The sequence below is a fragment of the Lagenorhynchus albirostris genome, chromosome 17 (genome assembly GCF_949774975.1).
Source record: "Lagenorhynchus albirostris chromosome 17, mLagAlb1.1, whole genome shotgun sequence".
NCBI lineage: Eukaryota > Metazoa > Chordata > Mammalia > Artiodactyla > Delphinidae > Lagenorhynchus > Lagenorhynchus albirostris.
The window spans coordinates 47,952,830-47,969,369 of record NC_083111.1 but is presented as its reverse complement, the minus strand read 5'-3'; the positions used below and the strand labels follow the sequence as shown (position 1 = coordinate 47,969,369).

Below are 16,540 nucleotides of genomic sequence, written 5' to 3'. Positions count from 1 at the left end.
TGAGTATGTATACCACTTTCGTCTGTTAGGACGAATGATTGAAATTTGATTTCACGTATTTTTGTCACTCTCTAGAAAGCAAAACTTACGGAATTTCCTGTTGATTTACTGTTCTAATTTTTTTCCCTGTTGTTCCTAAAATGCTCAGTTTATTTTTAAGAGAATAATTTCTGGAAAAGTTTTCAAAGGCATTTGTTTTGGTAATTTAATAGAATTGAACTCTTAAAATCTCTACATTTGAATACATCTTTGTATTATAAAATGGCTTCCTTAGGTTGACAAAAGTGCCCAATTTAAATGAGTATTACAATATTTTATATTAATTCAAGACTGTTTCTTTGAGAGAAACAGCAAAATCATAATAGATAACATGAGTTAATATCTTTCTGTTACACAGCCCTTTGAGATTTTTCTAAGCATATTCAATACTCTTAAAAATGTGAGGTGTTATCCTTATTTTATAGATATGGGTTTTAATTTGTACAATTATGTGTCACAAGGTGATTCAAGAACTTTTGAGACTATTCTCACCTTAAGCCAATTTGGCTTTTGCATTGTTTCTGTCTCTTTATATTAAATTCTTAATATATATGTGCTTCCCAAATATTTTCATTTCATCATGTACGTGTACATTCAAGAGTCTCTTGGCATATGTAGTATGGTGTTTAAAAACTGGCTTTCCATTGGGCGTTGGTTCAAGTACCAGTTCTACTGCTGGTTTTCTAAATAAACTCTAGAAGCTTCAGTTTCCTCGTCTGTAAAATACTAAGATGATGATGACTGAAGTTGCAAATGAGGTGGTGAGGGAAGGCAACTGCAGGGTTGACTTGTGATCTTTTCTGGGACAGAAATCAAAGATAATATAAAAAACATTCTTGCTTAGTAAAATTTTTGTATGCTACTGTTAGAGATCACCAAATCAGAACTGTTTTGCTTACAAAGGCTTTGTACATGTGGTTTATTCATGTTTTGTTTTGTTTTTAAAGGTTACGGGAAGTTTCAGAGAAACTGAACAAATATAATTTAAACAGGTAAGAGATTTAAGATATTTTACATTTCCTAAAAAGAATGATTTTGTTTTAATTAGGAAAAAGTACTCATATTTAGGCAGCAGCTATTAAGAAAATTTTAATCTAACTATCAAATTTTTATGGGTTGCATTCATTTGAATTATAGTTGGTATTCATACTGATTTTTAAAAACTCTGCCATACCAAAGAGCTATAATGACTGTGTAGATATAATAATTTTTTCAATTATTCCTTTAAAATATGTAAATATTAGTTTTTTAAAACAGGCTTTACTAGCAATTTTTTTCTTTTGTTAATTGGATTTTCTAAAAAACCCTAGGATGCATTTGCCATTTAAAAAATAATTTTGTTTGCATACTTTTCTTTATTTCCCAGCCATCCCCCTTTGAATGTGTTGGAACAGGCTACCATTAAACAGTGTGTGGTGGGCCCAAATCATGCTGCCTTTCTTCTTGAGGTAAACCGTTTACTCTACGGTAGAGAAATGAAAATGGATGTTAAAATACAGCTGTGCATCATCATGTGTCTTCCTTTTCAACCGTGGAAAACAGCAGTTTCTTGCAGTAGTTCTTCCAGAGACCACCCAGTTCCATTTCCTTATTGTATAAATCCTCTGGCCCGGAGAAGGCTTAAATGATTTACTAGAGGTTGAAACTAGTTAGTAAGAGAATGGAGAAGTTCCTGATATCTAGTCATTTCCTTACTCTGAATTCTGTTAGATGGAGATATTTTAAATTATTTTTACTGGTTTTATGATAATGTATACAAACCATACTTCCCCAGCTCAGGTGTGAGTGCCTTCTAGAAGGGAGCTTATTTGTTGCCTTCTGAATTGACAGTGATAGGTACATAATTTGTTTGTTGAATAAATTCAAGTTTTAATACACATTTTTACTTTGGAAGTTTCTTCTCTTTTCTTTGCTTCTAGGATGGTAGAGTTTGCAGGATCGGTTTTTCAGTACAGCCAGACCGATTGGAATTGGGTAAACCTGACAATAATGATGGGTAAGACATTATGTCCTTTCCATTTAATAAATATTTAGCTCTTAAAGGTATTATATTACACCTGTGTTTTGATTTTTGGGAACCCTCAAATTAAAAAAAAAAGCATTGTAGAAAAGGAGATGCTTAAAATAGAGTGAAATGGTTACTTTGTAGTTTGATTTTAATTTTTATGCAAGCAGTGATTTATAGCTAAAATATTTGCATTAAAAGTAGCAGAGGAGTCAGTGATCACTTAACAGAAATAGATTACCAGAAGAATGATGTGTATGTGGTAGGGCCCAAGACAGATCTGGCTCTTTGAGTGAACTGACTTTTCGGATCATGTTTTTTCCCTTTTAATATTCCCAAGTCAAGTAGCTCAATTTGAAAATGACAGAGTCTTTAAAATTTTGGCCTTTATAAGTGACGTCATATAAAAAAGGTTGCTAGATAATGTATGATGACTTTCAGTTGACTGCTTCTAAGGAAAATATGATTACTTTAAAAAATCTAAGGAACAATTCATTTGCAGTTAAACCGTGAAAACAGTTTCAAACAGGAACTGGATTGTTATGAGGCTAGAAATTGTTAGGTTTGCTCTTTGATCTGAAGTATCCATTCAGTAACAATAATCAGAGAATTGTTAGGCTGATATTGTACCACAGTAAGTCCCAGAGTAGTGAGGCCTGGCTTGTTCCTAGGGATTTTGGGACTGTTCTGTGATTTTTCTACCTTTTGTTTTTTTCCCAGGTCAAAGTTGAATAGCAATTCGGGGGCAGGGAGGACATCGAGGCCTGGTAGGACAAGCGACTCCCCGTGGTTTCTCTCAGGTTCCGAGACTCTGGGCAGGCTGGCAGGCAACACCCTGGGGTAAGTTGTGGTCAGAAGATGGCATCCGCGGGTCTGAGTTATTGCTCTGTGAGTGCTCATTTCAGAGTTATCCAGCGATGCAGTGAGGGAACTCCTGAACTCTGAGCAGGGGCTCTTGTCGCTCATGGTGAGCCACCATGATAAAAAAACCCACATAGGGTAATCACAGCTAACCTAGGTTTTTGTCCTTCTAAAAATGTATAATGACTGCATGCATTTATCGTGTCATTTATGTTATTTAAAAATTTTCAGTGATACTATCTTTGGTCTCATTTGTGACTAATTCTTGGGTAAAAAAAAATCTAACATTTCTTTCTAGTGTTCGAATACAGTAGTTCTTTCTGAATTAATTTAGTGAGGCTTGAAACGATTATGTAACTGAACTTTAAAGCCTTTAATGAAGTTTTTACTTTAAAAACATTATAGTGGTATACTTGACACATAACATTATATTTGTTTCAAGTGTACAACATAACGATTCAGTATTTGTATATATGTGTGACCCTTGAGCAATCTAGGGGTTAGGGGCACTGACCCTCTGCACAGTCAAAAACCCACTTGTAACTTTTGACTCCCTCAAAACTTAACTACTAATAGCCTCGGGTTGACTGGAAGCCTTACCATTAACGTAAACAGGTGATTAATACATATTTTGTATGTTATATGTATTATGTACTGTATTCTTATAATAAAGTAAGCTAGAGAAAACAAAATGTTATTAAGAAAATCCTGAAAATATATTAACAGTACTGTACTTATTGATACTGTAAGTTTACATCATCTGTTTATAAGATTGTCTGTCATTACCTATATGTCCTATATGATACAAAACTCTAGATGTTATATGTATTACTAACACTAGACATCAAAAAGGAAGAGATAATGTGAAAAATTCATATTTATTTACAGGTATAGTGATTCACGAATTGATAGCAAAGCAGCAGCAGCATGATTACCTCATGGTAGCCTAACCTATACACTAATGAATGAATTGGTATAAAAACTTTATGGCATATAGTATCACATGATATATATAGTCATATTCATCATATAGTATTAGAAACATTGTTACACTAAAAAAAACCACGCTGGGCTTCCCTGGTGGCGCAGTGGTTGAGAGTCCGCCTGCCGATGCAGGGGACACGGGTTCGTGCCCTGGTCCGGGAAGATCCCACATGCCACGGAGCCGCTGGGCCTGTGAGCCATGGCCGCTGAGCCTGCACGTCCGGAGCCTGTGCTCCGCAACGGGAGAGGCCACAACAGTGAGAGGCCCGCGTACTGCAAAAAAAACAAAAAAAGAAAAAAACCCCACGCTTACCTGTTATGATAGGCTGATATGCAGTTTCTCCAACCAAGAGAGAGAGAAGCATTATGTATGGTAATGTAATTCTATGAAAGCAAAGGGGTAAAATAGTAAGAAAACTAACACATTATTAATTTTATATTAAATATCACCTTATGCCTATGTAAGCATAAACTAGTGTCTATAAATATTTTATGCATTCATGACCTACCTTTTTCTTAATTTTTTTGATATTTCCAGGCTACATGAGTCATCTGTGAGCTTTTTCAAATCACTGCAAATCTCCAAAAATTTTTCCAATATATTTATTGAAACAAATTCACATATAAGTGGATCCACACAGTTCAGTCTGTGTTGTTCAAGGGTCAAATGTATTGTGAAATGATCCCCACAAGAAATTTAGTTAACATCCACCACCATATATAGTTACAAATTGTTTTTCTTGTGATGAGGACTTTTAAGATCTGCTCTCTTATCAACTTTCAAATATGCAGTACAGTGTTGCTAACTATAGTCACCATGCTGTACATTATATCTCCATGACTTTATTTTATAACTGGAACTTTGCACCTTGTTTTTACTTTTAAAATTATTTGTAGAGTTCTTACTTTTTAAACTAGATACTCAACTCTTCTTCCATTTTATCTAAAGTTGATATGCTGTCAACTAAAGGAATCATATACAGATTCCAAGCCAGATGATTTTATTCATTTTATACCTTGATTTTTGAAGAGCCAAATTTTCTGAAATTACTCATTTAATGGTTAGATAAATGCCAAATCAGTCAAGTCAGCATATGTGTTCAGAGGCTGATCAGAGAAATGTAACTAGAAGCAAATTAAATTGTTTGAAAATATAATTAAGGAGAAGATGTTTTTTAAACATTTTATTTTGACTCTGAATTTCTAGGTAAAGTTACATTTAAAAATTGAGGTCCCAAGGTACTTATTTTCTCTTTTTTGTTTTTATGCCGAACTAAATTTAATTTGAGGTCAGAGGGAGGTCATTTAGTTGAGTGCATCCTTTAGCTCATTCTGTGCCAGAACTGTTCATAGGAAACATAGCTCTGGTTTTTATTAAAATGTTAGATATCTCCTTTTAATGGTTCTATGCACACACATAACATAACAGTGTATGATAAAGAATTCTGAAAATAATATATATAAACAAATGGAATTTTCATTTTATTTGATAAATCTGCAAAAAGTTTATATTTAAGAAAGAATAAGTTATGTATGATACTATGTGAAACTTTACCTGTTTAGAGATTAAAATTTAGTTCTTTTTTTAGTTGAGGGTTTGTCAAATTACAGCCTACAGGCTAAATCCGGCGCCTCCTATTTTTACTGAGATACGGCCGTGCTTGATGTTTTATTTACTGTCTGTGGTTGCTTTTGTGCTAAGATGGTAGAAATGAGTTGTCATGACTAAGACTGATGAGCCTACAAAGCCTAATAAATAAATGATTTACCATTCTGCTCTTTACAGGAAAAGTTTGCTGATCCCTTATTTAGTTTATACATTTATGTAGTGGCATTTGTTCCTAATCCTGTATTCTTTATTTATTTTTAAATTTAACATTTCATTTTGAAATAATCTGACTTTAAAAAGTTGCAAAATGTCACCCAACTTCCCCAAATCTTAACATTTTACATAACCATAGTCCAGTTATCAAAACCAGGAAATTAACACTTATCAGTGCTTAATCTACAGAGTTTATAAAGATTTCACTGCCTGTCCCATGCGTACCATTTCTCTGCTCCAGGATTCAATCCAGGATCCCATATTGCATTTATTGTCATGCTTCTGTAGTTTCCTCCAGTCTGGGACAGTTTCTCAATCTTTATCTTTCTAGACCCTGATGAGTTTGAAAACTGACTGGTTATTTCGTGGAATGTTTGAATTTGTCTATTATTTCCTCACAATTAAACCCAGGTGATGCATTTTTTTTAAAGTCTTTATTTTTTAAGAGCAGTTTTCAGGTTCACAGCAAAAATGAGAAGGTGGTTCAGGGGTTTTACATATGCTCCCTGTCCCCACACATGTACAGCCTCCCTTGTTATCAGTACCCCCGCCCCCCCACCCCGAGTGGTCCATTTGTTACAATTGATGAACCTACATTGACACATCATCACCCACAGTCCATAGTTTACATTAGAGTTCACTCTAGATGTTGTATGTTCTGTGGGTTTGGATAAGTTTATAATGACATGCATCTTCCATTACAGTATCATATCAAGTAGTTTCACTGTCCTAAAAATCCATTGATCTTTTTACCATCTTCTTAGTTTTGTCTTTTCCAGAATGTCATATAGTTGGATTCATACAGTATGTAGCCTTTCCAGCTTGACTTCCTTCACTTAGTACAATAGTATGCATTTAAGGTTCCTCCGTGTCTTTTCATGGCTTAATAACTCATTTCTTTTTAGTGCTGAATAATATTTCATTATGTAGATGTACCACAGTTTATTTACACATTCACCTGCTGAAAGACATCTTGGTTGCTTCCAAGTTTTGGCATTATGAATAAAGCTGTGTCCTGGTTTTTGTGTGGACGTAAGTTATCAGCTCCTTTGGGTTAAGTACCAAGGAACATGATTGCTGGATCATATGGTAAGAATATGTTTAGTTTTGTAAGAAACTGCTGAACTGTTTTCTAAAGTGGCTGTACCGTTTTGCATTCCCACCAGAAATGAGTGAGAGTTGTTGTTGCCCCGTATCCTTACCACCCTTTGGTGTTGTCATTGTTCTGGATTTTGGTCATTCTAATAGGTGTGTAGTGGTATCTTGTTTTTTAAATTTGCATTTGCCTGATGACATATGATGTGAAGTATCTTTTTATATGCTTATTTACCAGCTGTTGATCTTTTCTGGTGAGGTGTCTTTTAAGGTCTTTGGCCCATTTTTCCATCAGGTTGTTTGTATATTTTGGATAAGCCTTCTTTATCAGATGTGTCTCCCGCAGATATTTTCTCCCAGTCTGTGGCTTTTCTTTTCATTATCTTGACAGTGTCTTTTACAGAGCCAAAGTTTTTCATTTTAATGAAGTGCAGCTTATCAGTTATTTCTTTCATTGTGCCTTTGGTATCATATCTAAAAAGTCATTGCCAAACCCAAGGTCGTCCAGATTTTCTTCTGTTATCTTCTAGGAGTTTCATAGTTTTGCATTTTACATTTAGGTCGGTGATCAGTTTTCAGTTAATTTTTGTGAAGGTCTGTGTCTTTTTTCCATGTGGATGTCCAGTTGTTCCAGCACCATTTGTTGAATCAGCCGTCTTTGCTTCTTTGTATTGCCTTTGCTTCTTTGTCAAAGATCAGTTGACTCTATGGGGGTCTATTTCTGGACTCTTTTTACTATTCCGCTGATCTATTTGTCCATTTTTTTTTCTCCAATAGCACGCTGTCTTGATTACTGTCACTTTACAGTAAGTCTTGAAGTTGGGTAGTGTCAGTTAGTCAAAAGAACTTTGTTCTTCTTCAGTATTGTGTTGGCTATTCTAGGTCTTTTGCCTCTCCCTATAAATTTTAGAATCAGTTTGTTGATACCCACAAAAAAACTTGCTGGGATTTTGATTGGTATTGCAGGTGATGCATTTCTGGCAGGAATACCACAGAAGTGATGATGTGCCCTTCTCAGTGCATCGTATCAGGAGGCACATGGTACTGATATGTCTCATCACTGGTGATGGTTATACCTCTGATCACTTAGTTAAGGTGGTGTTTGCCAGACTTCTCAACTGTAAAGTTACTGTTTTCCCCTTTGTAATTCGTATGTATTTTGTGGAGAGATACTTCATGACTATGTAAATATCCTATTTTCCATCATACTTTTGCTCATTAATTTTACCATCCATTGGTGATTTTTTGCTTTAGTTGTTACTGTGGTGTTGGCCAAGTAGTGATTTTTTTGTTTTGTTTTTGGCCATGCTGCGTGGCTTGTGGGATCTCAGTTCCCTGACCAGGGATTGAACCCAGGCCATGGCAGTGAAAGCACCGAATCCTAACTGCTGGACCACCAGGGAACTCCCCAAGTAGTGATTTTTAAAAACTTTTTTCATTATTTCTTTTGTACTCATTAACTGAAATTTGACTGTAAAGAAGAACTTTCCCTCCTTGCCCACTTATGTCTGTTTCTATTGAGTTATTTATATCATTATGGTCTCGTATATTTGTTTTATTTTATGGTTTATAATCCATTGCTGTTTATGTCGCTCAAATTGTACTAGATTTAAATCCTCTTCTCTTTATAAATAAAACTTGGATACAGCCAATTATAATACACTGCATGACAGAATGACTGAGAGTAGTGGAATTTTATGACTTCGCTAATAACATATGTAACAAATATAATAATAAAGTAGTACATTTGAGCTTGAATAAAGCCTCAATAGACCTACTCCAAAGAAGGTTGGGGCTAATTTTAAGACTTTAAAATGTGGAGAGAATCATTAAAGTTTGAGTCCCCCTTACTCACCCTGGCTTGCACTCCTGTTTGACTCATGTATTTCTGTCTCCCTCCCCCTCCCCCCTACAGTGGACTCTGTGTAAGCTTTCTTTAGCATTGGGTTTCTGAATTGCACTTTTGAAAAATGTCACAGTGTCCCACTGGCTAAGCCATATGTTTACCTTTATTTGGTCTTGCAGATGTCCACAAAATGTAAGCACTTATTAAAGGCTGATTGTTTCTCTTGGCCTCTCTGAAATTTTTCTCAGTTTGTTGATAGTGAAATTGTGATCCGTTATTCTGTAAATTAAGAAACTTTAGAGTCAAAAATACTATCCTTCATAAAAAATTTTTTTCTTGAGTTGTATAGTTTTTTTCCCCCATTTGTATTGATTACAATAAACTTTTAAAGAAGCTTGCAATTTACTATATGTAATAGAGAATCTAGAACAGACAGATCTTGAGTCCCCAGAGGGGATTTTTATCTGCAAATTTACCAAATGCAGTCATATGTGAAAGAGACTGTCCCCACAGACCTTGGTCCCCAACCCCTTACCTTTGGAGTCCTGGCTTGCTCCCTTTGGGTTCAGAGAAGTGTTGTGAATTAGGGAGCAAGTGGTCTCTGAGAGATGCATTTGAAAGATTTTGGGATGACTGGTACTGTTTTTCTTTTCCATCAGCATGGATAATTGAGAATTGATCATTTATTATAACTAATCATTCTTAGGAATACATAGCAGTCAAAATTCCTGGGACTTTGAATATTTTTCCCTTTGGTGTTTTCACTAAATTGGCAGGTTTACGTGCTAAGTATTTCTAGCTGCTGTCTTTTCCCCATTCATAATTACTGAAATTTATCCTGGGAGATATTTTAAAAATGTCCTGGATATTTTTGTTAAACTTATTTCAGACCAGGTTAAGGGCAAGAACACCAACTTTATTTGGAGAAAAAAAGACAGTTTGTGTTGGACTTCCCTGATGGCGCAGTGGTTAAGAATCCGCCTACCAGTGCAGGGGACACGGGTTCGATCCCTGGTCTGGGAAGATCCCACATGCCGTGTAGCAACTAAGCCGGACTACTGAAGTGAGTGATTTAATGATTCAGTGCCACAACTACTGAAGCCCACGCACCTGGAGCCCACGCTCCGCAACAAGAGAAGCCACCGCAATGAGAAGCCTGCGCACCACAATGAAGAGTAGCCCCCCCGCTCGCCGCAACTAGAAAAAGCCCGCGTGCAGCAACGAAGACCCAACATAGCCAAAAATAGATAAATAAATACTTTTTAAAAAAGAGTTTATGTTTAATAGGATGTTTAAAATGGAAATATTAGTATCAAAAGTCTCTTTATTCCGTTGTTTGTTATCACTGGCTATAATGGATGATAGGTATAAGCTGCTTTTCATTGGTTTGAGCTACCGTATTTCCTTCGGAGTTTAATTTGAGCTAATAGTACAGGATTTGAAAGGAAAAAGCCAAGCAGGCCATTGTAATTGTAAACAGCTGAAGCTGGCCCCAGTCTAAAAAGGTGGTAAAATAGTAGGTTGTAGGGCTTCGACAAAGTAAGTGGACACCCCATTTTTATTTTATTTATTTATTTATTTATTTATTTTGGTACGCGGGCCTCTCACTGTTGTGGCCTCTCCCGTTGCGGAGCACAGGCTCCGGACGCGCAGGCTCAGCGGCCATGGCTCACGGGCCCAGCCGCTCTGCGGCATGTGGGATCTTCCTGGACCGGGGCACGAACACGTGTCCCCTGCATCGGCAGGCGGACTCTCAACCACTGCGCCACCAAGGAAGCCCTCGGACTTTTCTTGTTTTTGATGCTGTACATTTTTTTTAACCAGCCAATCAAGTATATGGACCAGACTTGACCCATGGGCTTTAAGGTTGCAAGCTGTGGATTAATTCCATACTCAGTGTGATTTTCTCAGTTGACTGGAGTCACTTTGTGTACCTTGAGTATTATATGATGGGGTCAAATTGTAGGATTAATTTGATGAGCAAAGTAAGGATAGAAGAAACTGGTTTTTCCATTATTATTTTTTTTTTTTTGCGGTACGCGGGCCTCTCACTGTTGTGGCCTCTCCAGTTGCGGAGCACAGGCTCTGGACGCGCAGGCTCAGCGGCCATGGCTCACGGGCCCAGCCGCTCTGCGGCATGTGGGATCTTCCCGGACCAGGGCATGAACCCGTGTCCCCTGCATCGGCAGGCGGACTCTCAACCACTGCGCCACCAGGGAAGCCCTTTTCCATTATTTTTGAGTTTAGTATTGAAAATTATATAACTCACTGTAATTATAGATAAAAAGGGGATTCCAGTACTGTCTTTTGTGACCACTAATAAACCTCTATTAATGTATACTTAGTCTAACACATTGCTCTTTCTCTGGATAGCAAGCTGGTTAGAGGAATGTTCAGGAGCAGTTGAGGCTGGTCGGCTGGTAGATTGTTTGGATTCTGATAGAAGAAATCCTGCACTGCGGGTACAAGTGGGAAAACGTGGTATTCTCCATGGTAACGGTCAGGTTAATGAATGGGCAAGCCAGGGATATTTTGACCTTTGTCTTTCAACTAACCTCAGGTGAGGGTTTGTGTAGCAGAGATTGCAAATTGGCTTAAAGGCAAGAATTTGAATGTTCTGGATACGCAGGTATTCTCCACTCTTCCCTGTCGTCTTGACTTTACTTAGAAATTAGTAACCTATCTACCTCTCGTGGAGATTTGAGTTTGTGATACCTGTAAGGTCTGCCAGGAATAGCTGTGTACTTGGATAGTATACCTGATCAGGTTTCCAGTATTATTTGCTTAGGGGGAAAATCATATGCATTTTTCGGTAGAAATATTGAGTCATTACTTATATTTATTTTGGCCATATAATGTCTGAACAGGGGTTTTTTGGAGTGAAATTAATAATAGGCTCAGACAGTAGGCTTACTCTGGCATTATCTCAGGCAAACTGGGACATATAGTTACCCTAATTATATCTTTTTAAGACTCTTTAGTGTGGTTCCTCCTGTTTTCAAGTTGAAATAATATATGTAGCTTTTGACTGTTAAAAGCTTCCAAAAGAGTGGTTCCACCTGACTTAATTTTGACAACTTACAGGAAACCATGAAGTAGAAGTGCTGACTTAATGTTTGATTTGAATATCTGTTTGTATGTTTCATTGATCCTATATTATTTTCTGTTGCGTAATTGTCACAAAGCATATAAGTTGAAAAGAAAACTTGTCTGTTTTTGAGAGTACTGCTTTCTTTGATAACACATGACTATTTTTAAAATCATGTTTAAAAACACATAACATAAAATTTACTATCTTTACGGTTATAACTGCACATCTCAGTAATATTAAGTATATTTATATTGTTGTGAAAGAAATCTCTATTATAACTTTTTCATCTTGTAAAACTGAAACTTTATATCCAATAAACAACTCCCTTTACCCCTCTCCCCACCACCTGACAGCCACCATTCTACTTTCTGTTTCTATGAATTTGACTACGTTAGGTACCTTTTATATTTGTAATCATATAGTATTTGTCTTCTTGTGATTGGCGTATTTCACTTAGCATAATATCTTCAAGGTTCATCTGTGTTGTATTGGGTTGGCCAAAAGGTTTGTTCGGTTTTCCCATAAGATGGCTCTAGTGGCGCTTAGTTGTCTTTAACTTCATTTGAAACAATTTTGTTAGATTGTATTGTGACAGCTGTCATATCAGCGTGCATGTAAAAAACTTACCAAAATTGGTGAATTTTTGTGTAGCCATTTTAATATTGAAGATGGAAGAAAAACAACACTTGCGGCATATTATGCTTTATTATTTCAAGAAAGGTAAAAACACAACTGAAACGCCAAAAAAAATTGTGCAGTGTATGGGGAAGGTACTGTGACTGATCAAATGTGTCAGAAGTGGTCTGCGAAGTTCCTTGCTGGAGATTTCTCTCTGGATGATGATGCTCCACGGTTGAGTAGACCAGTTGAAGTTGATAGCAATCAAATCGAGACATTAATCGAGAACAATCAACATTATACCACGCAGCTCTTACACATAGTGCTGCTATGAACATGGGTATGCAAATCTCTCTTCGAGACTCTGTTTTCAATTTTTTTTGGATATATACATAGAATTATAACTGCTGAGTCATATATAGTGGTTCTATTTTTAATTTTTTAGGAAACTTCATACTGTTTTTCATAGCACTGCACTATTTTACAGTCCTACCTACAGTGCACTAGGGTTACAGTTTCTATACATCCTTGCCAACACCTGTAATTTTCTTTTTTTTTTTTCATGGTAGCCATTCTAATGGGTGTGAGGTGATAGGTGATTGTGGTTTTGATTTGCATTTCTCATGATTAGTGATGTTGACCATCTGTTCATATGCTTACTTGGCCATTTGTGTATTATCTTTGGAGAAATGTCTGTTCGCATTCTTTCCCATATTTTAATCAGGTTATTTGATTTTTTTTGTTGTTGAGTGTTGGAGCTCTTTATATATTCTGGATACTAACCTCTCATTAGATAAACGATTTGTAAATATTTTCTTCCATTCTATAGGTTGCTTCCTTACTCTGTTGATTATGTCCTTTGAGGGACAAAATCTATTGGGATATTCATAGGGATTTTGATGAATCTGTAGATTGCTTTGAGCAGTATGGACATCTTAACAATATTAAATTTTCCATCCCCTGGGCACGGGTGTCTTTCCATTTAGTTGTGTCTTTAAACTTTAAACTCTGAATTTTACTTTTTGTGCTGCAGACTGTTAGTAGTTATGTCTCATAGGTCTTTCACGCAAAGGTGAGATGCATTCTATAACTCACTTTAGAGCTGTGACTAGAAATGCTTGGTATGTGGTTCTTTAAAAAATTGTTTTAAAAGATGCAAAAGGGTGGTATATATCTTTCTAAAAAGTGAGTTTATACTTCAGCATTTAAAAAAATTGGAACAGTGTTTTTTTGTTGTTGTTGTTGTTTTTTTTGCGGTATGTGGGCCTCTCACTGCTGTGGCCTCTCCCGATGCAGAGCACAGGCTCTGGACGCGCAGGCTCAGCGGCCATGGCTCACGGGCCCAGCCGCTCCATGGCATGTGGGATCCTCCCGGACCGGGGCACGAACCCGTGTCCCCTGCATCGGCAGGTGGACCCCCAACCACTGCGCCACCAGGGAAGCCCGGAACAGTGTTATTTTAAAGTTCAGTTCTATTGTTCTGTCAAAATACTACTATAGCATATTATGTCAGTTAGAAAAATAACTTTATCATATTCTAAGATAATGAACATGAGACCCAAAGCGATCTTTCTGAATGATTGTTTAAAATGCTGTTTCTTTAAATTCGCCAATATTTAGAAGTCGTTGGAGTTCTGGAGTGGGTGGAAGTGGAGGAGGATCCTCTGGTAGGTCGTCAGCTGGAGCTCGAGATTCTCGCCGACAGACTCGAGTAATTCGGACGGGACGGGATCGAGGATCTGGGCTTTTGGGCAGTCAACCCCAGCCAGTTATTCCAGCATCTGTGATTCCAGAGGAGCTGATTTCACAGGTATGGATCTTGTAGAACAATTAACGTAAGATAGCAGGACAGGGTGAGGTTTAACTAAATATAGCAGGCTGTAGTCATGATTTATATCATGAACTGTGAAATACTGGTTTTCTGTATTGATCCTAGGAAGCTGATTTTAATAAAGAAGTTATGAAAAAGATAATTAGCATAGTACTCTATTTTTTATTTCAGGCCCAAGTCGTTTTACAAGGCAAATCCAGAAGTGTCATTATTCGAGAACTTCAGCGAACAAATCTTGATGTAAACCTTGCTGTAAATAATTTACTTAGCCGGGATGATGAAGATGGAGATGATGGGGATGATACAGCCAGTGAATCTTATTTGCCTGGAGGTTGGTTGATCACCATCATGGTTTTCTCATCTCTGAAGGGAGAGATTTTTTTTTGACTGGGGAATGGAATTTTAAAGTGCAATAGATTTGCTGACTGTTCTTTCCAAGGTGGTAGATATTTCTCACTGTAGTGTTTGATTTGATGGTAAAATTCTCTTTAAGGGAAAATGTTTTTGCTCAGTGGACTTGTGTTTGGTCCTATAAAGACATGGATGTATGTGCATGTCTTTATCACTGGCTGACAGATGACTGGAATGTTGTATTTTGATGCCCTTATTACTGAATATGGAATAACTGAACTGCATTTAGATTTTGACTTTCTGTGATGTCACAAGAATCTTCAATAGTGATCTTTTTTTCTTGTGGTAATTTAGTAGTTAGCACAAGCAACAATCATGCAATTGATGTTCCTTAAAATCTGTGTTAATAACGTTAATTTTATTTCCTAGGTAGTTACTGCTTTTCTTCTCAGGTTATGTCAGTAGTCAGTCCCTGATTTTAATGTTTTAATTTTCAGGGATTTTTCAATGGTCTGCAGATTTTTTTCTCTATATCTGCTTCATTTATGTTTGTTTCTGTTTATAGAGGATCTTATGTCTCTTCTTGATGCTGACATTCATTCTGCCCACCCAAGTGTCATTATTGATGCAGATGCCATGTTTTCTGAAGACATTAGCTATTTTGGTTACCCTTCTTTTCGTCGTTCGTCACTTTCCAGGCTAGGCTCATCTCGAGGTAATTTTGCATTTATTTCTTTGTGATTGTTGGCTGACTCTATGGAGAGATAGTGGTAGAATTCATTGTATTTGAACTTTTAATATTACAGTAGACGAAATCATTACTTGATAGTGTTTTTGGATGCTTTGGCATTAAAATAGTTACTTTTGAGTTTGAAGAGCCACACTAGAACTTTAGAGATGATCTTATCAACATAGTAGCATATATGTAAAGGGTTACAACTTACCTAACTGTATTTTTAATTAGGAATATGGATTCTGAAGTAAAAGCAGAATTCTGCTTTACGGTGACATGCAGCATTCAGATAACAAGTCTCTTTAGTTTATTTGATTAAAATAAAGTGATTATTTTGTTCATTTTAAACCCTGGTTAGATGGAAGAGTGAAATATGAAAAAACTTATTAGAATGAGATTGATCAATAGTAAATATATAGAAATGCTTATTATACTAAAATGATATTTTCAGAAGTTTGAAATCTTGAAAAGGTATAGTACACAGTAGAGTTTAGAAAGAAGATTTTGAAATCATACAAATATAAACCTTTCTCTGTGTATGTTGATGTGGATTTAGCTTGCATTTTAACTTTTGTAAGTCAGTATTTTTACTTTCCAGAATGTAAAACTGCTTGATTGAAGTAACAGGCAAGAATCAGATATATTATTTACTTATCATTAGTAAACTGGAAAGGATGCTGTTTTATATTAAGACCTTACTGCAAATACCTAGTACTTGAAAGCAGTTTTAAAATAACAGACTTACGATGATCTTTTAGTGTACTGAACCTATTATGTAATGGCTTAAAAATTTTTTAAAAATAAGTGCATATTTTACTGCCTAAAATGCATCAAGTATTGCATTTAAGATATTCAATATCTAACACAAAACTCCTTCTAAATTTCTCCCTTTTGCTTTTCCTTAGGTCATTCTATGTGGGCATCTGTTTTACTTTGAACCATATGAAATTGGTGGTACTTGACCATGTTAGATCTGCATGGATGGCAGTTTTATATGGTTCAACTTAATATTGTTTTTAATCCTTACTATCCAAGTCTTGGAAAGTTTATTTTGGTTGCCTATTTAAAAAATAATATGTGAGCAAGCTGAAAAAAACTGGTTTTAAAAAGTTTGTAGGCCAGTTTCAGGGGAAGCATTTTTGTAAAGTAATCTTTCTATAAAGATTCTCAAAAGAAAAATTCTGTCTAGTTTCTCAGAAATTTTAAGACTTTTCCATAAAAATCCAGCCTGTAAAATTACTCTAAACAAGGGCTTGGATTATCA

At 36.2% G+C, this 16,540-nt stretch overlaps 1 protein-coding gene across 6 annotated transcripts in view; it reads left to right on the top strand.

The window, feature by feature from the left end:
* UBR5 (ubiquitin protein ligase E3 component n-recognin 5) overlaps positions 1-16,540 on the top strand; it is a 141,481-nt gene that overhangs the window by 37,451 nt on the left and 87,490 nt on the right. For all 6 annotated transcript variants that reach the window (XM_060128609.1, XM_060128613.1, XM_060128612.1 and 3 more), the window contains exons 2-8: positions 987-1,031; positions 1,406-1,487; positions 1,959-2,035; positions 2,765-2,884; positions 13,982-14,171; positions 14,364-14,523; positions 15,109-15,258. In XM_060128609.1, the coding sequence (XP_059984592.1) occupies positions 987-1,031; positions 1,406-1,487; positions 1,959-2,035; positions 2,765-2,884; positions 13,982-14,171; positions 14,364-14,523; positions 15,109-15,258 (824 nt within the window). The remainder of the gene's footprint in view (positions 1-986; positions 1,032-1,405; positions 1,488-1,958; positions 2,036-2,764; positions 2,885-13,981; positions 14,172-14,363; positions 14,524-15,108; positions 15,259-16,540) is intronic.